At 44.7% G+C, this 22,854-nt stretch overlaps 1 protein-coding gene and 1 long non-coding RNA gene across 12 annotated transcripts in view; both read right to left on the bottom strand.

Annotated features, from left to right (window-relative positions):
• The window catches only part of LOC125446710 (uncharacterized), a 56,228-nt gene extending 37,223 nt beyond the window's left edge, over nt 1–19,005 (bottom strand). The window contains exon 1 of the long non-coding RNA XR_009442994.1: nt 13,809–19,005. This is a non-coding gene — a long non-coding RNA (uncharacterized LOC125446710). The remainder of the gene's footprint in view (nt 1–13,808) is intronic.
• Nucleotides 19,006–19,014: 9 nt separating this feature from the next.
• Nucleotides 19,015–22,854, bottom strand: part of tln2b (talin 2b) — a 357,717-nt gene continuing 353,877 nt past the window's right edge. For all 11 annotated transcript variants that reach the window (XM_059640204.1, XM_059640207.1, XM_059640203.1 and 8 more), the window contains one exon: nt 19,015–20,022. In XM_059640204.1, coding sequence (XP_059496187.1) covers nt 19,894–20,022 — 129 coding nt within the window. In that variant the 3' untranslated portion in view covers nt 19,015–19,893. The remainder of the gene's footprint in view (nt 20,023–22,854) is intronic.

Genomic DNA, 22,854 nt, shown 5'->3' with positions numbered 1-22,854 from the left:
GATGGTGGGGGGAGCTCAGTTGCATGGACAATTAAGGAACAATTTAACGGGGGGAGGAGGGCTCAGCAGAGGTCACTAAAGTTTCTGGAACAAGTTAAAGGACAGAGAGTATGGCAAAGGTCAGGAATCTAGCTTTGGCACAATGGATAGCAGGACAGCTAGAAGAAGGGGGAACAGTCAATGTAGGACTGAAGGTGTACTAAAATGAACACAATATGCAAAACAAGGTAAATGAGCTTGTAGCTTATACAATTAGAGCTAAGGCCTTGGGCAGGGATGTAGAACAGAGAGACCCAGGGGTTCAAATATATAGTTCTTTGAAATTCGTGTCATAGGGAGACAGGGTGGTTAAGAAGGCTTTTACCACACTTGCCTTCTTTGCTCAGAACTTTGAGATTAGGAGTAGGGATGGTATTTGAGTTGTGCAGGACGTTAGTAAGGCCTCTTCTGAAGTATTGTGTGCAGATCTGGTCACCTGTTATAGGTCCATGCCGAATGTAATCCCAAACCAAACTAGTCCCACATGCCAGCACTTGGCCCGTGTCCCTCCAAACACTTCTTATTCTTATCTAAATGCCTGCTAAACGTTGTAATTAGACCTGTATCCACTTCTTCCTCTGAAAGAACATGAATCAATTACTGTGTGGAAAAAATTGCTCCTCACGTCTGTTATGAATCTTTCTCCTCTTGCATTAAAAATACGCTCCCTTGTCTCGAAATCCTCCACCCTAGAGGAAAGATACCTGCCGTTCACTTCATCTAAACCCCTCATGGCTTTATAAACCTCTATAAGGTCACATCTCAACCTCCTATAGTCTAGTGAAACTGCCCCAGTCTATCCAGCCTCTCCCTATAACTCTTTATCCAGCAACTTAGAGACGAGGAGCATATTTTTAACGAGAGAGGAGAAAGATTTATAAAGGACACAAGGAGCAACTTTTTTTTACACAGTGATTGATTCGTGCGTGGAATGAACTTCCAGAGAAAGTGGTGGATTCAGGGACAATTACAACAATTAAAAGACACTTGGATAACATCCCTGAACCATCTCCAGCTTTAATAACATTCTTAGTGATAATGTTGTGTACAGATCTTAGTGTAATCACAACGCATGGGATTCAAAATAACAAAGTGTGGGGCTGGATGAACACAGCAGGCCTAGCAGCATCTCAGGAGAAGCCCAGTCATAGAAGTTTTTTGATTATTTTTGCTAGATTTTATTGTCGTGTGTATTTTATGGTAAGAATAAAATAAAAAGTTTTCATTTGTCGCCACGATATGGCACCGTTTTGAATAATTTAAAGGATGAAGGAAAAGGGAAAGATATCACGTGAAGCAGGGTCCGCTGGTCCTGAGCCAGCTTATTGACATCAGTGAAGCCTGTGTCACAGTCCCTCCTCTGCCGCAGCCCACAACAAACATCGAAGCTGCAGTTCCTCAGGCGCCATCTTTTGCGGCCCGACCTACCTCACTGGCTTTGCCTCTGCCAATGTAGCGGCCGCCAATCCCAGTTCCTGTGCCCTCTCCGCAGAAGTCGGCCGAGGCTCTTTCGGGATCTACTCCCTGGCTCCGCGAGCTGTGCTCTCACCGCCACTGATGCTGTCCAAGCTCAGGGCGAGGTGAGCAAGTGAAAAAAACAGACAATGTAAAGAGAGGGGAAGAAAAGCATTCGGTTGGAGTGGATGAGCTCGGGGATAGGAGCCCCTCCTGCACCCCCGTCTTGGACCTGCAGAGCAGCAAGCAAGCATTGTCACACTGTGATGGAACAGAGTGACAAGCAGATCAGTTGGAGTCGAAGACATTCTCAAGGTTGAGCTGTTAAAACTTTGACTGGAGTCAGTGTGAACAGCCTCAAATGACAACTGCCAAAGATAAGCAACTACAAGGGTCGCAAGAGATTATTGTCCAGGGAACAGCCAAACAGTATTAAAAGAATTACCTGACAATAATTGTTGACTCTGGCCATACAGAGATACGTCACTATAAGTCATTTCTAAGGACAAACAAGTTCTAATTCCAAAAATCATTACGCTGGGACATCATGTCGCTGTTACAGCAGAGACATATGGGTATTGAACACACATGACAGCCTGCACGAGTGGAAGACTATTTAAAAATAGTGGCCAGACAGGATTAGAATGGCAGATTTCCTTTCTTGAAGTAAACAATGTTGACAGCATTGTGGCCAATTCCCATGGAACAGGTTTCGCGTTTTTAGAATTGAGAAGAAAAATGGAATCGAGTTTCTCAAGTTGGCAAGGTGGGATTTGAACTCATGGATTATTAGTCTGTGTGGCTGCTCTGTCCCACTTGGTGTGGGTAGTAATGAAATTGTTGGCAACAGCACTTGAGTGGTGGGAGCAATGAGTAGGGACACACTATTCTGCACTCCCATTCCCATTTGTCCAAAGGTGTGCAGGTGACGTGGGTTGGCCATGCTAAATTGCCCTGTAGTGTCCAGGGATGTGCAAGTGAAGTGGATGAGGCATTGGGAAAATGCAGGGTTACAGAGATATGGTGGGTCTGGGTGGTAAGCTCATCAGAGGATCAGTGCATCCCTGATGGGCTGGATGGCCTCCTTCCACACTGTGAGGATTTTTTGATTCTAAGATTCTTGACGGAGACTCCTTTCCTTAAAAAAAGCCCCAAAAACCTCCTACCACTCAAAAGGTAAAATATAAAATCCTGTGCTTCCATGCCTGGTGTGGGCAATGATGAGAGAGTTGGGTAAAAATGGCAGGAATTGAAAAGTTCAATTCTGGAAGATTAGAAAAATATTCCTGATTATCCTATTAGGGGTAAATGGCATGCTCTGAATATGGAGCATGACAGGCAAATGCCTTATTTCTACAACATTGCTTTCATTATAAGCTAAACTTATACATTTCAATGAAACTCCCCAATTTGATCTCTTTCCCAATAAACTTGACAGTGCCATGGAATTCAAAGTGTGGCTACCAGGGAGCAGTAGTTTCTCTGGGGTTTCTGCTATTTAGCCTGTGTACTCCTGCACCATTGTCCACACTGTTAGCACCACCAAACCACCAGCCTTAACACAACAGCATAGCAGTTGTCAGAAACTACAATAAACTAGCCACATGATCACAGGGGCTACACGAGCAGGTCAGAGGCTAGGAATCCTATCATGAGTGTCTCACCTCCTGACTCCCCAAAGCCTGTCCACCATCTACAAGGCATAAGTCAGGAGTGTGATGGGATACTCTCTCCACTTCCCGGGATGGGTGCAGCCCCCAACAACACTCAAGAACATTGGCACCATCCAGGACAAAGCAGCCCGCTCGATTGGCACCACATCCACAAGCATCCACTCCCTCCACTCAGTAGCAGCAGTGCATACTATCTACAAGGTACACCGCAGAAATTCACCAAAGATTCTCAGGAAGCACCTTCCAAACCCATGACCACTTCCATCCAGAAAGATAAGGGAAGCAGATATATGGGAACACCACCACCTTCAAGTTCCCATCCCAGCCACTCACCATCCTGACTTGGAAATACATTGATGTTCCCTCACTGTCGTTGGGTCAAAATCCTGGAAATCCCTCCCTGAGGCATTGTGGGTCAACCCACAGCACATGGACTGTAGTGTTTCAACAAGGCAGCTCACCAACACCTTCTCAGGGGCGACTAGGGGCGGGTAATAAATGCCAGCCCAGCCAGCTATGCCCACATCCTATGAAGAAATATAAATAAAAGACTACTCTCACACTATTTCAGCCGTTTGGATCTCACAAGTGGATGAATGAGGAGCTGGAGCAGACGATTCGTCCCCTCAAGCCTGATGCGCGGTTCTATAAGATTGTGGCTCATCTGATTACTCCACAGTCCCAGCCAAATCCCGACCAGCTCACACCCTGGCTCACGGAGCATCTATCCACCTCCAAAGGCTTTTGAGAAGGAGACTTGGGTGACGCAGTGGTTAGCTCTGCTGCGTCACAGCACCAGGGGCCTGGGTTTGCTTCCACCTTTGGGCAACTGCTTGTTTAGAGTTTGTACATTCTCCCTGGGTCTACGTGGGTTTCCTCCCACTGCCCAAAGAGGTGCAGGTTGGGTGGATCGCTCCGTTGTGTACAGGGATGTGCAAGCTAGATGAGTTAGCCATGCAAAATGAGGGGTGATAGGGTTGGGGTGTGTATCTGAATGATAGTCTTTGGAAGGTCAGTGTGGACTTGATGGGCTGAATGGCCTGCTTCCAAACTGTAGGGAATCTATGACTCATCATCCTGTGAGAGGAAAAAGTTCTTGTCTGTCCCTCTTTTATATGTGCAAAGCCGTTGTTTTAAACAGCAACCCCTCATTCTAACATCTCCTTGAAGAGAAAACACTCTCAAACCATCCAGCCTGATGCTGAGTGGGTCTCATGGACAGAACCTCTTTCTGTTCTGGAGTAGTGTACTATTGAAGTGATTTAGATGTGGGATCTTCTGTTTAGCTCCCGGTCTACATAACATATTTGTATTTTTTGCAGATCACTCATTTCTGGGAAAACTGAGAATTAATATCTTTCCTCTCCAAATCCGTGCAGAAGCAAATTAAACCTGGTTTCCATTGACCAGCCATTTGTGGAGGGAAAGGGTTAAGTTTTATAAAAGGCGAGGAAGTCTACATCTCCTGAAAAAAAACACGCTCAAAGATCTATTTCTATATTTATATATATTTCCTTTTAAAAACTGGAAGACAGCAACATGCAAGTGATGGCCAAAGCATAGCTAATGGTCTGTCTGTTCAGACCCAGGCAAGCCAGTGAGCTCAGAAGAAAAGGCCAAATATGGTATTAATTAAAGGATGGGCTGACAGAAATTCAGAAGCTCCATTGCACTTGGGCCAAAGTTTCATTCTGCATCACCAGAGGGGGGGAGTTGTGGGGGCGAAGGGATTGAAGCAGGAGGATCCCAGCAGGTGGGGATGGCAGGGGTTATTGGGAAGGGGCATCCAGGGGGCAGAGGGAGTGACGTGAAGGAGGAGGGACAGTAGACACCAACAGGGGAGAGGAGGTAGTTAACACGGACAAATTTCAGGCTTGATCTGTTTGAATATGCCAGAAGGAGCCAACTGTGTAGCGGAATGGAGGCTGTGCCTTTGAGGAAATGTCACAGGGCTAGTACAGTCAGAAATTAATGCTCTGGGGACATGGTCTGAATCAGCACAGAGTTTGATTTTGTTAAAAAAATCTGGAATAAAAACTTAGCTCCAGTGATGTTGATTGATGTGAAAATAAAACACTCCAGCTGGGTCACTTTAGAGAAGGAAATCTGCCATCTTTACCTGATCTGGCCTCCATGCATTGCAGACCTACCATGAAATAACTTCATGGAGGCTGAATCATCCTTCATTTATATCTGCACAGTAAGTGGGCTCTGACCAGCTAGCTCAGAACCAGTCCTGAGGAGGGGAGCGGGGGTGGGAGACAAGGGGAGACTCCTGTTTACATCTGTCAGCTGGGGATCCCTGATTGGGCCAGGTTAACAGCCCAAAGCAGGGAGCTCATACTTACTGAGATCCACCTGGCCAACCTTGTTTCCGATCACTACGCACAAGCAATGTGATTGATTCTTAACTGTCCACACCCAAACAGTTGCTAACAGGTTATTATTGCTAATAATTGTTCCCCTGAACAAATTTTTAAGTCAAGCCCCTTGAGCCTGGACTGCCATTTAATAAGATCAAGGCTGATTTGTTTGTGTCCAAATGTGCATTCCTGCTATCCCCTGATACACTGTGACTCCCTTTTTAATGAAAAATCTATCCACCTCTGCTTTATAACATTCAATGATCCAACCTCCAATGCGCTCTGTGGGAGAGAAAAACTAATTATCCTCATCGCCATCTTAAATCAGAGCCTCCTTGTCCTCTAGTTTTAATCTCTCCCAGAGTTGGTCTCCTCAGGATCTGAAATGTTTCAATAAAATCACTCCAAATTCTTCTAAACTCCAACAGGTGAAGGGCCTACCTTTCCTCAGAGACAACAAGGACTTGCAGATGCTGGAAGCCAGAGTCGGTCAGAGCGAGGCTGGAAAAGCACAGCAGAGTTTCAGCCTGAAGCATTGAATTGCCTGCTCCCCAGCTGCTGTCTGACCAACTGCGCTTTTCCAGCCTCACACCTATAGGCCTACATTTCCTCATAAGCTGACCTCTTTTTTCAGGCATTTTTATCCCGTGGAAGAGCCAGTCTGACTTCAAGATTCATTTCCAACTCCAAATAAATTTCACAGGATTGTAAGATGCCTGTTGCACTAGAAGAGACCATTTGGCCCAAAATGTCACTGTTGGTTGATGAAGAGCTGTCCAGTCAGGCCTTAGTTTCCTGCACTCAGTCCATAGCACTGCGGGTCACATCTCCGTAAGTAGAATGACAGTCGACTTTGAGGGTTTCGGATTCCACCAGCTTTTCAAACAGCTACTTCCAGCTTTCTCTCAACTTGTGGGTGAATAAATATTTCTTGTCCAATTGCCTGTCATCCTTCAACTGATTATACTTAGAACCATTAACCCCTGGGTTTTGACACCATGTAATGGCATAGAGGCTTAGTGGTTAGCGCTGCTGCCTCACAATGTTCAATTCCAGCTTTGGGTGACTATCAGTGTGGAATTTGTACATCCTCCCCCTGTCTTCGTGAGTTCCCTGCAGATACACTGGATTCCTCCCACAGTCCAAGGATGTGCAGGTTAGGTGGGCTGGCCATGCTAAATTGCCCAGTGTCCAGGGATGTACAGATTGGGTGGGTTAGCCATGGGAAATGTGGAGTTGTGTAATTGGTATAGCTGGGATGTTTTTTGGAGGGTTGGTGCTGACTTGATGGGCTGAATGGCTTCTTTCAGCTCTGCAGAAATTCTGCGGTAACTGGGCCCCTGATAATTTTATGCAGCTCGATTAAGTAACCTATCAGCCCTCATTGTCTCAGAAAATTGAACATGGAATTGGCGAGTTGCTGTGTGTTGTCCCAGAGAAACACAATACATGCTTCATGACATGTTTTCTCCTGACATGTTTTTTTGAGAATTCGCAGGGTCAGTATATTGGCAACTTGTCCCTATGTCAATCTTAGCCAATAATGAATTTCACCAGGTCAGAGAGTTTGAATCTTTGCAAAGACCTCAGATGGTCTTTGTCCCATGGTGTACATCGTCACATGCTGGTTTGTCACTCACTTCACTGTAACCTCAGCAGGTCGGATACCAGATGGTCTCTATTTGAGCTTTGTAATACCCCGTGTGCATGATCTGTTTGGGTAGGTTTACAGCTTTTTTCAGCCTTTGTGTTAGTACTATACCAATGACCTTTTCTGTCACATGCCTTACACAATTATAAAAACACCTTAGTATCTAAAGACAGCCAGACCTTCTCCCTTTGCTATGTTTGGGTGTTCTCGTGATGGTGTTAGCTGCGGAGTTTGAGTTTAGGACCTGTAAACGTCTTTAGTCTACGAAGATCATTTTGTAATTACTTCCAACCTTTACCAGCTCTTTCACACATTAGACTGATTTTTTTTTGGGTTAAGCTTCATCAAGTTTCGTGGATAACTTCTGGTCACGAGACCAGTTGTGACTTCTTACTGTATCTTTTAAAACAAGCCTCATTAACTATCTACCCTGTCCCCAAGAGCATTCTCATTCAAGCCCCAGTTTACCACTTCACTTTCATGGACCAACTTGCTGCTGCTGGGATATCTTGGACTAGACCAGCATCCTTGGCACCAGTGCCAACCTCAAAAACCCATCATGCCCCTGGGCAAGCACAGTATCAGTCTGGTGCTGGGCTGCATGGCCCCTGACACTCGGACAAGGCAGAGAAGGGGAAGTAGGCATCGTGTGGTCTTGGTGGATACGCTGGCAAATGGGATTGGAATGGTTAGGTGGTAGTTTACCAGTGGAGCAGACTCGATGGGCTGAAGGGCATTTTCCTTGCCATAGAACTCTATGACTATGTGACAGTGCAGATGCAAGATGCCCTCTTCCCCTGCCCAGGATCAGCAATAGAAGCCACAACACCATTCTGTGCCAACCTGGTACCACACTGTCAGTGAAGCTTCAGCCATCAGGAAGAATGCTTGGGATTGTAGGAAGAAGGTCAAGGATTTTCTCCACTCTGCCAGGCTAACTTCCACCATCTTCTCTCCGATATTCCATTCCAGGAAGAAAACAGCCCACAAAAGGCAGAAAGGATCCAAATGGGTGGTGCACTGCCTGATACCCGGTTCTTTGGCCCTTCTGAAGACAGCATGCTCACAATGACCTCCCCAAAGTGGCTAACAATGTCCAAGCTCCTGCTCTTGACTTACTAACTAGACCCTCTCTGCCTTGACTTGACTGAGGCTTGCTGACCACCAGGATAAGCTTGCTGCCTTTGGGTCAGCCCGAAATGCAGCATTGAAGCACAGAAGGGTCCTGTAAGTGGATGAGAGGCTTCAGAAGCTGGCACATGTAAGATGCCAATGACTGTGGATGTGGGGTGCCTATGGCCAGTGTCCATGGAGTGTGCCCTCAGAAGTTGGTGTCCAACAAGGAGATTCAAGAATGGTTTACCATGTCAAGAGTTCTTGGCATTTAATTTGCTCACAATGTGCAGGTGGATTTGAAGGAGCATGTTGATAAGGCAAGATGTGCAGTTAATAAGGAATAATCCCCTTCATATGCAATTCACTACTCCAACAGAAATCTTGCCTCAACACCTGGAATGTAGTTAAAAGATGCAGGGAATTACTCCTGACATCAGGATTGGCCTCACTAAACTTCTCACACCATTCTGTGACATTTCACACCAGGGCCCACGTCATTTGGGGCCCACCAAGATTCCACCCAGAAGGTTTTTGGCTTGTCTTGATAAATTTTTCAGGAAACGTCCATGGAAGTGGATGTGATCATTAATTCAACAACAGGCTCCCGCATCTGAAAATATCTGCTCACAAAGTAGTCTATCAAAATTGTTGGCATCTGTTTAAATGATGGAAATTCCAGGGATGAATGTGGAAGTTTAATCTGACTCTGAATTGTGGTCTGTAATGCGGTCCATGTCTTCTGGGATCTTTTAGCTCTTTGGCTGTTAATCCTGATGTGTTAAGTCTGTATAGAACTTCATTCCCAATTACTAAGGAAATCTTAATCTTGCTTTTCAGCGTCGTACCGACCTGAATCTAGAAACCATACCTCTGAATGGGTGTTTGAACATTTTGAATTCTATTAGGAGATCTGCTGTGTCCCTATTTAAGTAAGGAATTATGTGGATATTCTGACAATATGCTTTTGACTTCACTATCAATCTGTCACATATCTGAAACAATTTATTCTTCTCAGCTGAGTTAAACTGATTTCTCGATAAGGATTTATCTACTTACCAACAAATGTTTTCAATACTTGCTGACACTGTAATGGTTAGATGCATTGAGAGCTGTCTCATGCACTTTAATGAGCTTTAAGACCATTGACCTTATATTTTACCTGTAACTCAGCTTGCTAACTGTTGAAGTATTATAGCACCATGCTGTCCAACACCGTTCACTATGTTATGTTAATTTTAATGATATAGTAATCAATTTCTCATCAGGGACTGATTAATTCAGTGGGTGAATTTATTTAAATCAATAAAACACATATGCAGTGAAGCAGACATTTTAAATAACCAACTGATTACATGTGTGCAACTTGCAATCTTACAGCAGTCTAACAATCAGGCAGAGTCATAATATTGTATACGCCCAGGATACGGAGTTCTTAAAGGCAAATGTTGTGAAAAGTAAAGGTACACAGTGGTAAGTTGCTGTTGTTAACTGCTGCAGTCCATGTGCTCACAGTGCTGTTAGAGAACTTGTTCTAGGATTTTGATCTAGTGTTCGGGAAAAAATGGTGATAGAACAGGCTGAGGTATTCGCATACCTGAACTGCACGGAGAACTTGCCATTTGAAAAGGAGACTAAAGGTAACCTGCTGACAGAAACAGCAAGCACACAAAATGAGCCATTTTCACCTCAACAGACTAGGATCATTTCTCAGCATAATCCTTTGAACAATCAGTCAATCAGCTTGGTTTAAAAGTCAACCAAAACTTGGCAGTTAACTGTCAGTCATCATTAACTGGTACATTATTGATGGTCTCAGCCTGACCAGATTCTGCTTGCTAGCCAATCAGTGCTCCCCTCTGACACTGTATATAAATGTTGCATTTACATTACACTGATATTCTTGTAAATGTCCAAATGAGTACAAGAGCTTCAACAAAATGTGCTTTTTTTCCAGCAATACTCAAGTTCTGTACAAACAGATTATTATTAGAAATAAACATTATTAACACAATTGACACAATGCTGCAGTGACCTGGCAGAGTGGAGAAAATCATTGACTGTCTTCCTACAATGCTGAGCGTTCCTCCATGCCGAGTGTTTCATGTAACATTCGCTGGCTCTGGATTAACAGTGCATCTAAGGCGGCTGAGTATATACAAGTCTGTACATTGTGAAAGGTACTTGCAAGCTCTCACTCCCCTACCTGATCCCTTTAGAGACCTTGCATTGAAATAAACCTGACGCACATGTAGCTCTGTGGAGGAAACTGGGGAGTCACTGGCTCAGGATGTTCTACTGAGCTGGTGTCTGACCCGAATGGGTTCCAGGGAGGATCCCCAATCTCACATAAATTTGAAATTCTCACTGAACAGCTTGAATCATGGAGTCTGGCAGCACAGGGAGAGGCCATTTAGACCAGGAGGCCTGTGATAGCCCTTTTGGATGAGCTTTCTAATTAGTCCCACTGTGCCTCCCTGTTTCCCTAAAGCCCTGCAAACAGAATCCAGTTTCCCCCTTTCAATATTTACTGTTTGATCTTCTTCCACCAGCCTTTCAGGCATCGCGTTCCAGATCAACAACAATTTGCTCATTGACGATTGTCCCCCCATCACCTCCTCTCGGTTCTCTGGAAGTTATTTTAAATCCACGTCCTCTTGTCTCTGACTTCCGTGTCACCAGTTCCTCCATGTTCGCGTTATCAAAACCCTCTGGTGATTGAAGGACAGTTCCGGATTTTAATGGAGTTAATATCCTGTGGGCTCAGTGTCTCTCACTGGGAGTTATCTAGTGCTTGTGGACCTTTGTGAATGGTAGAGCAGATTTGAAGGACTGAATGGTCACCCATTGCTCCTAGGTTCTGAGGTCAAAGTGCTGCAGTGTAAACTTGGGTCAGATTTTCTGCTTGCCAGTCATTCTAATTCCACAGTGAAATTAAATGAGATTGTTACTCAGCAAAGTTATTAAATACATTGGGGTATAAACAATTTGGAAATGGATAATGAGGGAGCAAAATCTCAAAATGTGCAGATGATACTAAGCGAGGGAGAATAGTGAATTGCGAGGATGATACTGAGTGACTTCATAGGGACATGTTGGCCAAATTGGTAGGTGTCAGGCAGATGAATTTCAAAGCACAGAAATGTGAGGTAATGCATTTTGGTAGAAGAAACAGGAAGAGGTGATACAGGCTCAATGGCACAACTTTGAGGGGAGTACAGGAGCAGAGAGACCTCAGGGTTCACATGCAACATTGTCTGAAGGTGGCTGGGCAAATTGAAACAGTACTTATTAAGCCTTACAGGGTCATTGGGTTTATAAATAGAGGCATAGAGTATAAAAACAAAGAAGTGAGGCTACACCTACAAATCATCGGTCGGCTTACATTTGGAGTTTTGTGTTCAGTTCTGGGCATCTTATTTAAAGAAAGATGTTAAAGCCCTGAAGAGAATTCCGATGAGATTTACTAGAATGATACCAGGGGCAAGAGACTTTAGTTACAAGGAGAGATTAGAGAGATTGGGTTTACTCTCCTTGAAGCAAAGAAAATTAAGAGGCAACCTTATTGAAGTGCTCAAAATTCTGAATAATTTGGACAGGGTAAAGAAGGATGTTCTGTTTCCACTAGTTGGCATGTCAGTAACGAGGGGACACAAGAGAGCTAGGACGGAGATGTGGGGAAACATCTTTACTCCGGGTGTTAGGATTTGGAATGTCCTGCCTGGGAGAGTGGTGATGGGTAATTCCATACAAGGTTTCAAGAGAGAATTTCAAAGTGATGAATTTAAAGGGCTACGGCGATAGGGCTAGAGAGCGGGACTAGCTGGTTATCTGTTTCAGCAGCCAGTCCATCCATGATGGGTTGAATAGCCTCCTTCTGCACTGCAAAATTCTATGATCCCATATACAGTCGAACTACTGGATAAGTATTCAATTGACCCCATATTTACTTCTCATACCCCGAACCACACACTCTCAAAGTCTGACCCGACACATCTCCCCATACCACCTCCCACTCCAATATGTCTCCCTTTGGGACTCATCCCTAGCCCCAAACACTCCCCCTACCCTTCGCTGACATCCAAGCCAATCCTGACCCACAAAGATGCCCCCTCCCTGCCCTGGGCATCTTGGGGACTTTTGTAGTTTGTCCCCATCCCTCCCTGGCAGCTTTCTGTTTGGCTCCTCATTTTTCTGACAGTGTCATGGGTCAGAATCGCCTATTGAGAATACAGAGCTCCCTTCTTTCATAATAGAGTGCTGACTGATAATCTGCCACTCCCCGTAAAAACAGAATCCTGACAGTGTGGAAGCAGGCCATTCAGCCCATACTATTCCTTCAAACAGCATCCCACCCAGACTGGTGCCCTACCCTGTAACCCTGCAGTTCCCATGGCTAACCCTCACAGCCTGCACATTCCTTGACACTATGGGCCAATTTCCCATGGCCAATCCACCCTAACCTGCACATCTTTGGACTGTGGGAGGAAATCGGAGCACCCAGAGGGAATCCACACAGACAGTTACCTGGCGGAGAATGTGCAAACTCCACACAGACAGTTACTTGAGGGTGGAACTGCACTCAGGTCCCTGGCACTGTGATACAGCAGAGTTAACCACTGGGCCACCGTAAATACCAGCTTGTGATTTCAGTCTCATCCTGGTGCACTTCGAAGTGGCACAGAATCTCATCCAACTGGACTCCAGTTTTCATTGGAGTTTCCTGCTCCTGAATCCTAATATCCATCCCCTCTGCCCACAGGTCCATTTGGAACAATCTTTTCTGATGAAGGGCCTAAGCCCGAACCATCAACTTTTACGGTCCTAAGATGCTGCTTGTCCTGCTGTGTTCACCCTGCTTCACACTTTGTTATCTCGGATTCTCCAGCATCTGCAGTTCCCATTAACTCTGATCACAATCTTGGTCTGTCGGGATTTCTGGTTGTGAACTGGCTCCACCCAGTGGAGTAGAGTGGAACCGAAGGAAGTCTCAGAAACTGAAGGATCGCTGCAACATCTGGCCAATCACACTTATTATTACATTTCCTTAAACAATGCAACAGACAAGAAAAATGATTCTATTTCTAAAGAAAAGTGACTTTTGGAGTTCTGAAGAAGGGTCACTAGAGCCAAACCATTAACTCTATTTTCTTTCCACAGGTGCAGCCAGATCTGCTGACTTTCTACCTTACCCCAGCCCCACCCACCTCACTATTTGTTTAGAGCTCCTATCTCTCTCCCCAGTCCCAATGAAGGGCCTTGATGCTAACTGCCGACCTTCCTGCTCCTCCATCTCCACATTTTATCATCTCTGACTTCCAGCACCTGCAATCCTTGCTTTTTCTCTGAGTTTCTTCGGCTGCTTCTGTTTCAGATTTCAGGCATCTACAACTTTTGGCTTTATCAACTTTAGGACTATTAGCTGCAGTTGCACTGGTAACACTCAGAGTCAAAAAGATTGAAGTTCCACTCCAGAAATTAACGTGCTTTAGGCAAGGAAAATGCCATCCTTACCTGGTCTCATGTGACTCCAGGCCCACAGCAATGTGATTGACTCTGAACTGCCCTCTGGACAATTGGGGATGGGCAATAAATGCTGCCTGGCCAGCCACATCTTCATCCCATTAATGAATAAAGGAAATTGCTACACAGTTGAAGGTGCTCCCTTTTGGATCATACATTAACCAAGACACTGACCTGCTGTATCAGCTCAAGGGCTCCCCTCGTCTGCTATTTGAAGAGTCTTCTGGCTCTCAGCTGACATCACAAACCAGTTTATCCAGTTTTTTATCGCATGGCTGTCTGCAGCATCTTGCTGCGTGGCAATTCTGCTGCTGTGTTTACTCCATCACAACCGTGACCACAATTCAAAGGTTTCATGGCACCATGGAATATTCTGAGGTCCATAGGGATGCTACATAAATGCAGCTTTCTAAAAAAAACTTGGACTGCATGTTTTCTTCAAAAAGAAATCAGGGAGATTAGAAGCAAAAACAGAAATTGCTGGAAAAACTCAGCAGGGCTGGCAACATCTGTGGAGGGAAATCAGAGTTAACGTTTCATGTTAAGTGACCCTTCCTCAGGCCTAGGATAATTATTAGCAAGATCATATCATCAAAAGCTTTGAGAGATTTGGAGTGATGTACATTGTGTATTTGACAGGGGATTTTTACCTTGTGCACCAATGCATATGTCATCCCATATACTATTAAAAGCTGGACATGGATATTGTGATACAGAAAAACCCAAAGGTATTTGTTACAACTGTTACAATGTTCATAAACACATGTCCAGGGTGACATTAAACTGCTAGATTCGCATGCTTTCAGTAGCATGCCATGCTCGAATGATCCTGGGATAAGATGGAGTCTGAGAATTTCATACCACAGGTCACATAGAACAGAATCCCTACTGTGTGGAAACAGGCCATTTGGCCCAATAAGTCCACACCGACCCTCTGAAGAACATCCCACCCAAACCCATACCCTTATCCTATAGCCTTGTATTACTCATGGCCAATCCACCTAACCTACACATCCCTGAATTCTACCGGTAACTTAGCACGGCCAATCCATCCAGCCTACATGTACTCTGATACAATGGTGATTATGGTCATGTCTCTTAAAGGTACACTGACACATGAACTGTGAGACATAACACACATACATAGCCCCGACATTGGTGTGTCCAGGGCAGGCAGCAACAAGGCAATGGGGGTTCCCTTGAGGTTAAGTGCTGGCATGGACTGGCTCAGAAAGGCTGGCATTCCGAACTTCTTTCTTCTTTATTTTTCTGATTTATTCCTTTAGTGCTGGGCTATTTCATTTCTCTACATTTTCCAATTTTTCCGGTATCCTAAGAATTTGATCTTACGTACCTGTACTTAGGTGCCTTCGCACCTAAGGTGGAGCTGTAATGTGCAACTGTAAACTTTTTGATGTGCTTATTTGAGTATATGTGACAATAAAGCTAATTCAATTCAATATCCACGTTCAGTTTATGGCCGGCTCTCCTTCACGCCTGACGCAGAAGGTTTAAGCCCTATTACATTCCCAAACACGTAAGTGTCCAGGCTAACAGTAAACAGCAAGATTACCATGCTTTCAGTAGCATGCCATGCTCAGAAATGATTCCAGGTTAAGATGGAGTATGACACTTATCCACCCACAGGTCATGTGCTCTAACACAATGATGATCATTGCAATATCTCTTAAAGGTACATTGACACATGGACCATGAGACACAACACACTATGGAGTGAAGGGTTGTTGGGGGAGTGGGGCGCGGTGGAGATGATGATCAAAATGAAAGAGATGATAATGACTTGGTCCCAACCACTAAACCATTCCATTGACTATCTTGGCAGCTGACAGTCACAGTGCAGTGCTGAGGGGCTGTTGCTTTGTCAGAAGTGCTGGCTTTCAGATGTCCAGCCAAAGAGAGCAGGGAATTGTCCTCCCAGGCCAGCTGTTACCCTTCACTCCACACAATCACAACTTCCATCACATGGCTGATGTTCAGAAATAGGCTTATCACAGGCTTCTTTCCCTCTCTTTCTGCATGTTCACATTTTGAGGGAAATAAAAAAGATCCAAAGATTATTCTGGAACAATCAAAAGGTTACACGACTGACTGTGCGATGTGACTGTCCAATAATTTATATTTCATGTGCGACTCAGAAAGAGCCCACTGTGGGTCAGTGTCTGTTTTCTGTCCTTGGAGGCAGTAAGGACCGCAGATGCTGGATGCTGGAGTCAATAAATGTGCAGCTGGAAAAGCACAGCAGGTCAGACAGCATCCGGGGAGCAGGCTGAAGGGTTTTCCCCGAAATGTTGACTTTCCTGCTCCGTGGATGCTAACTGACCCTCTGTGCCTTTCCAGTTCTGTTGTCTATGCTTCATTGCTGCTGAGGAGGGGATAGAGAGGCATCACTGCAGTCTGTGAGGGCATTAGGGGCACCCTCCATGCTGCAAGCGAGAGGCGGAGGGAGGGCCCAGGAATTTGGCCCAGCTCAGGCACCATTCCTGTTGGAAACAAAGAAAACAGGAACAAGAGTAAATTGTTTGGTCCTTTCAGTCTGCTCCACCATTTAATATGACGATGGCTGATCATCCAACTTGGTCCTCTGTTCCCACTTTCTCCACAAGCCCTTTGATCTCTTTAGCCCCAAGAACTATGTCTAATTCCTTCATTATTTTTAGCCTCAACCTGTTTTCTGCGGCAGAGTTGGTTAGCCCCGTTTCTGATTTCACAGGGGGTCATGTACTTTACCTACGTAACCCTTTCGCTGCCTCATTGGGCTCTGAAAGCTTGTGTTTTCATTCAAATAAACCTGTTGGACTATAACAATAATCAGAAATCATATAATTTCTGACCCTGCCCACCCCAGTCCAACAGCAGCACCTCCACATCATCAGACCCCGATGGGAGATCACATATCCCAGGTCTGGGGTCACTGTAGGGAGAGGCGCCTCCCATCTGAGGCGTTATCTTCTGAATGAACAGAGCAGAGCAGCCAGCTCAGATGGTGGCTGTAGACCCAGGTGGAGATGGCGGTGGAGGGGTTTGAAAACCAGGGTGAGAATTTTAAAACAAGATGTTGGCAGGCTGGAAGCTGACACAGCACGGGGTCAATAGATTCACAGGATTTGCCTCGGTCAGAGTGGGCAGGCAGAATGTAATATTGAGCTTTTAACTTATTTCTTTTTCTACTTTTTAACCCAAGATTTTGTACCTAGGTTCCTTGTATCCAAGATGGCACCAGGAATGGTGACATTATACACCTTTCAGCGTACTCCTCTATCCCTGTACTTGAGTAACATGGCAATTAATTCTAATTCCTAATTCTAACTTCTAATTCCAATGCTAATTCAAAATTCTTAATGAAGGGCGGTTCTACAGTGGTCAGTTGGCTCAATTAGCTGCATGATTAGTTCATAACATGGGAGTAACACCACCATTGTGGGTTCAACTTGCGCACTGCCTGAGGTTACCTAAAGACATACAGCATGAAAGCTGACCCTCTGATCCAACATGTCCATGCTGACCAAGCTTCCAAAACCAAATTAGTCCCCTTTGATAACAAAGTGTAGAGCTGGATGAATGCAGTATCAGAGTAGCAGGAAGGCTGATGTTTTGGGCCTAGGCCGGAAACGTCAGCCTTCCTGCTCCTCTGATGCTGCTTGGCCTGCTGTGTTCATCCAGCTCTACACCTTGTTATCTCAGCATCTGCGGTTCCTACTATCTGAAACAATTTTAGTCCCCTTTGCCTGTTCTTGGCCCATTTCCCTCTCAACCTTTCCTATTCATATACCTATTCAAATGTGTCTTAAACATTCTAACTGTTTCTGCAACGGCCACTTCCTCTGGCAGTTCATCCCACACACAAACCACCTTGTGTGTGAAAAAGTTGCCCCTCGGGTTCCTTTTAAATCTTTCTCCTCTCACCTTAAAATTATGCCCTCTAGTTTTGAACTCCCCTATTTTGGGGAAAAAGAACCTTTGCTGTTGACTTTATCTATGTCCCTCATGGTTTTATAAACTTCTATTAGATCACCTCTCAACCTCCAGAGAAAAATGTCCCAGCCTATCCAAATAACTCAAACCCTCCAGTCCCAGTAAAATCCTTGTTAATCATTTCTGTACCTTTTCCAATTGGCTAATATCCTTCCTGTGGGCACGGCAACCAGAACTGTGCGCAGTACTCCAAAGGTGGGCTCACTAATGTCCTGTATGACTGCAACATGACATCCCAACTCCTAAACTCACTGGTCTGAGCAACGGTCACAACCTTCTCGACCTCTCCCCTCGCCCGAGGTGTGGTGGCCCTCAAGTTAAACCACCATCAGTAGTCTCTCTCTCTCTCTCTCTAATGACAGAGAGCAGCCCCCGTGGTCCAGCAATAGTGCAGTGACTTTTCCTTTCTCAACGCTAACTTGCAGAAAACCCCGCCTGAGACTCGGAATTTCCTTTGAAATCTGTTTTTTTTTTATTTCTGTGAATACAAAAAATAGTTTTTGTGGCCGATAAATTAGCTGTTTATGTTACATACAGTAATACATTCTGTCATGGTAGTTATACGTGACGCTTCATTTAAACTTTGGCTCATAGGAAGTCAAGCAAGCCAATAGAAACTTGCAAAACGGTAAAAAAAACAGCGTATCGATTTTGCAGGTACATCTTCCTTATCAAACATACCATCTCAAAACAATTCAAACCTAAAGGCCGACGAGAATATGTCACAAATAGTTTCAGTACATTATATTTCATTCATTTTGTTTTCTTTTGAAAAAAAAAGGTTCAAGCTTTTCTGTGACTAAAGAAATGAGATTGGATCTTTCCAATGCTAGCTTATAGACGAACAGGTCACTGAGATGACAGAGCCTGGCTGGGAGATTGGCAAGTCTGTTATTACTGACAATTACAATACATCTTGGTGTAGTTCCACGGAATGCAATATCCAGAAGGGATTTCAGGCTGCTGCAAGTGATGGACAAAGGAATCAGACAGGAGAACATAGAAGGCAATCCCAGAGGCAAGTGCTGCTCAGCCCAGCAGCTCCCTTGGGTGTTAAGACTTCAGGAACACTACCTAAAATAGACAAGTGTGTAGGAGCTTGGTGGTTTAAGTGCGACTAACAGAGGCAGCTGTTGCAGGCAGCAGAAAAGTCAAATTGCAACAACTGTGCAGCTGATGTGGTGAAATGGACAGACACGGGAGAGGCACCGGGGGGACCATCGCCTGGAAACATGGCATGAGCTTGGAACCGTGCTTTGAAATTTCTCTGCACCCCCTTTAAGAACACTGCCTTTCTAGTTCACGTCTAGATTTTCCTTCAACCAAGCACTCATTTTTGTAAACACAACATGGCTTTTGCTTTGTTTTCTCTCTTTCTTGCTCTCTCACCATTCCTTTTCCAAATGTGAACGTCACTGGGATGTCACCCACTGACTGTACAGAAAGCAATCCTGGGGTGGGGGTGGGTGGGGGTGCGGCGAGGAAGGGGGTAGGTGGGTGGGTATAAAAGGTTTTTGGACAGGATCCCGTCCCGGGAAGAGAGACGGGGACTCGCTCCACACCGTGCTGGCCGTCCTGCTCTTCAGTGGGTCGGGGTCAGTTCAATGCTGAGCACTACCCAACTCTTCACAACGATGGCAGTGATGCTGATTAAACCCCATTCCACCCCAACCCCAAACCCTCTGAGCGGCTTCGGAAAAATTCTCAGCTCAGGTGGATAACAGAGTTAGCCACGGGACAGGTTCCCATCTTCCTTCATCACTGGAGCAGGAAGACTCAGATCATCCGAGATACAACTCTATGTGTGAGCGTCTTCCTCCTGCACAGGACCTGGTCTTGCCCTGTTCATCTTTGTAAACGTCCCTGATAAGTATTTAGTGCATGCAAGCCTTGGGAGAACAGGAAGCCAATACTAAAACTAACATACTCTGACTACAATCTACAATTGGGTAAATCCAGGATGATGCAAAAGATCCCCCAGCCTCCACGGTCTACAAAGCGACCAGCGTTCCAGTTGGAGGTGGCTCAAGTTCTGAGAGGGACCACAATCCGTCCTGCGCGCTGGCTTGCCAGCCTCTGACAATTAGCTTTCATCCTCACGCAGCTCCGAGGGCAGGAATTTGTACTGTTGCTGGCGGATTTGCGCCAACTTCTTGCGAGCTTCCTCCAGCTCCTTCTCCTTCCTCAGCATCTCCTCCTGGGCTGCAATGATCTGCCGGAGACAGAAATAAATAACGGTCACTGTCAGCTGAGCCCAACTTCAAATTTAAACCCCAGGGGCTGGGGCCAGTGCACTGATGTAGGTGGAGACCGGGCAGGGAACAAGAAAATAGAAATCAATGAGCCTTTTTCCAAGAGTCATATGGCACAGAAACAGACCCTTCGGTCTAACTCGTGTATAATCCCAAACTAAACTAGTCCCACCTGCCTGCACTTGGCCCATATCCTTCCAAACATTTTTTATTCATGTACTTATCTGTAAGATATTGTATATGATTCTCGTTATTAACTCACAAGTGCTCTATGTTTACTATACCGTGTTTCCATTCATAAATCTGTTTTTTTGCTGTACATTTTGCTCTTACAAGATAAACTAAATTAAATTAAACTTACAAGATAAACTAAATTCCTATGCCGCCAACCCATTACTGTTACTTTACACCTTTCAATTCTTATTGGCCCCTTGCGACAAGCAATGTTTGATCTGTTTCTATATCAAAGGCTACTCCTGAACAAGTGTTAATACAGTAACCTACACAGAACAATGCCTTGGCTGCTATCATGTCACCATAACTCACTTGAAACTATGGAACGATTATAATATTAATTATCCCTTAGTAACACGGACCTCAGGACCTTAATAGGCTACAGGACATCAAACAATTTCTCCCAATCAGCATGCTCCTAACAGCATGTAGAAGAACAGGAAAGCTGATGTTTCGGGTCTGGACCCTTCTTCAGAAATGGGGGAAGGGAAGGGGACTCTGAAATAAATAGAGCGAGGGGAAGGCAGTGATGGAAGGTGGGTAGAGGAGCAGATAGGTAGGTCAAGGAGGCAGGGCCCAGCTCATCACTGCCCCCTTGACCTGTCCGTCTTCCCTCCCATCTACCTGCCCCTCCCTCCTACCTACACTCAACCTTTACGACTAGCCTCATCCCCACCTCCTTGACCTGTCTGTCTTCTCTCCACCTTCCATCACTGCCTCCCTCTCTCTCTATTTATTTGAGTCCCCTTCCCCTCCTTCATTTCTGAAGAAGGGTCCAGACCTGAAATGTCAGCTTTCCTGCTCCTCTGATGTTGCTTGGACTACTGTGTTCATCCAGCTCTACACCTTGTTATCTCAGCTTCCAGCATCATCAGTTCCTAATATCTCTGTCCTGGCAGTCTGAACATAGAACATAGAGCAACATAGCGCAGAACAGGCCCTTCGGCCTATCTGTTTTTTAAAAATCTCTTTGAAATTTCCTTATACACTGCCTATTTCTATAACACTGTAATTCCTAATTCTAACTTTTATTTAGGACTACCACCTTGTACTAATGTATGGATTTATACTTTTTAAATACACATTAAATAGGGCCACTACCCCTTATAAGAAACTTACTATCACAACAGTGCTTCCATAAAACTGCATGAATAAATGTCAAAAACCAGCCATAGTAAATGAAATCTCATTCCAGCTGCAGGAAATCAGTTTAATATCCTCTGTTTGGTACAGGTATAATTTCTCTTTTTTTTAGTATTTTTTGATAACATTTCTAACTTTAAAGGCATAAGGACTAACACCTCTTAATTTTGCAAGTTAAGACCAGACACACATTCTAATGCCATCAGGAGTAACAGCCAGCATTTGGAAAATGCTTAAACTATCTCCTGCTCCGCCAGGACACATGTCACACAAACTTGAATACAACAGATACAATAATCTAACACCATTGTGCTTGAGGTTTAATGTAAGTAAGTAATGTACATAAAGAGGGTACTGTAAAACTGTACGTGAGATTCCATCGCTGCCCTGAACTGTGCCACTGCAGATGCTCAATAAAGAAGCTGTTTTCATCACTCACCGATCTTGGTCATTATTGAACACGGTCTCACAACTTATTGAATGTCTTTTAAACAGGAAGTGGGATGCACAACGAGACTTGGGTGTCCTCCTTTATCGGTCGCTGAAAGTAAGCATGCAGGTGGGGGAAGAAACTAAATGATATGTGGCCTTCACAGTGAGACAATTTGAGTAAGGGAGCAGGGATGTCTTGCTGTAACTGCATAGGGCTTTGGTGCGACCACACCTGGAATATTGTGATGTGGAGTTGGACTGGGATGGGTAAGGTCAGAAGTCACATGGTACCAGGTTATAGTCCAACAGGTTCATTTGAAAACACAAGCTTTGGGAGCGCTGCTCCTTCATCGAGTGGAGTGAAGGGAAGCACACAGGCACAGGAGACTCAAAAGATCATACATCTGGTATGAGTGGAGAGTCGACAGGCTGAATAATAGGCGTCTGCTGGTGATCAAACGTGTCAGACAGTGAGAGTAAAGTGTCAACAGCTGAATAACAAGCAAAGGGCTGACCTGTAATTTGATTAATTGATGCAGAGAGATAATTACAAAAAATTAAAAATAAGGTGATACTGGAAACAAACTGAACCGCTGGAATAATGGGATATTGAGAGTTGCCTGCCAAAGGTCTGACTAAGGTAATGAGTAATCCAAAACTGTATAAATTAATTACAAACTAATAATAGAGTGCAGTTTTGGTCTCCTTATCTGAGGAAGGGTGTTCTACCTATTGAGGGAGTATAGGAAAGGTTTACCAGTATAATTTCTGGAACGGCAGGGCTGACTTAAGAAGACAGACCGGATCAGTTAGATCTACAGGAACAAAAACATAAGTTGCTGGAGAAGCTCAGCAGGTCTGGGGGCACCTGTGAAGATAAAAATAATCAGAGTTAACTCTGATTTTTTCTTCACAGATGTTGCCAGAGGTGCTGAGATTTTCCAGCAACTTCTGATTTTGTGCCTGATTTACAGCGTCTACAG

This window comes from Stegostoma tigrinum, chromosome 36, assembly GCF_030684315.1.
Source record: "Stegostoma tigrinum isolate sSteTig4 chromosome 36, sSteTig4.hap1, whole genome shotgun sequence".
NCBI lineage: Eukaryota > Metazoa > Chordata > Chondrichthyes > Orectolobiformes > Stegostomatidae > Stegostoma > Stegostoma tigrinum.
Note: the sequence above shows the minus strand (reverse complement) of the source record. Positions and strands in the feature narration are given on the sequence as shown.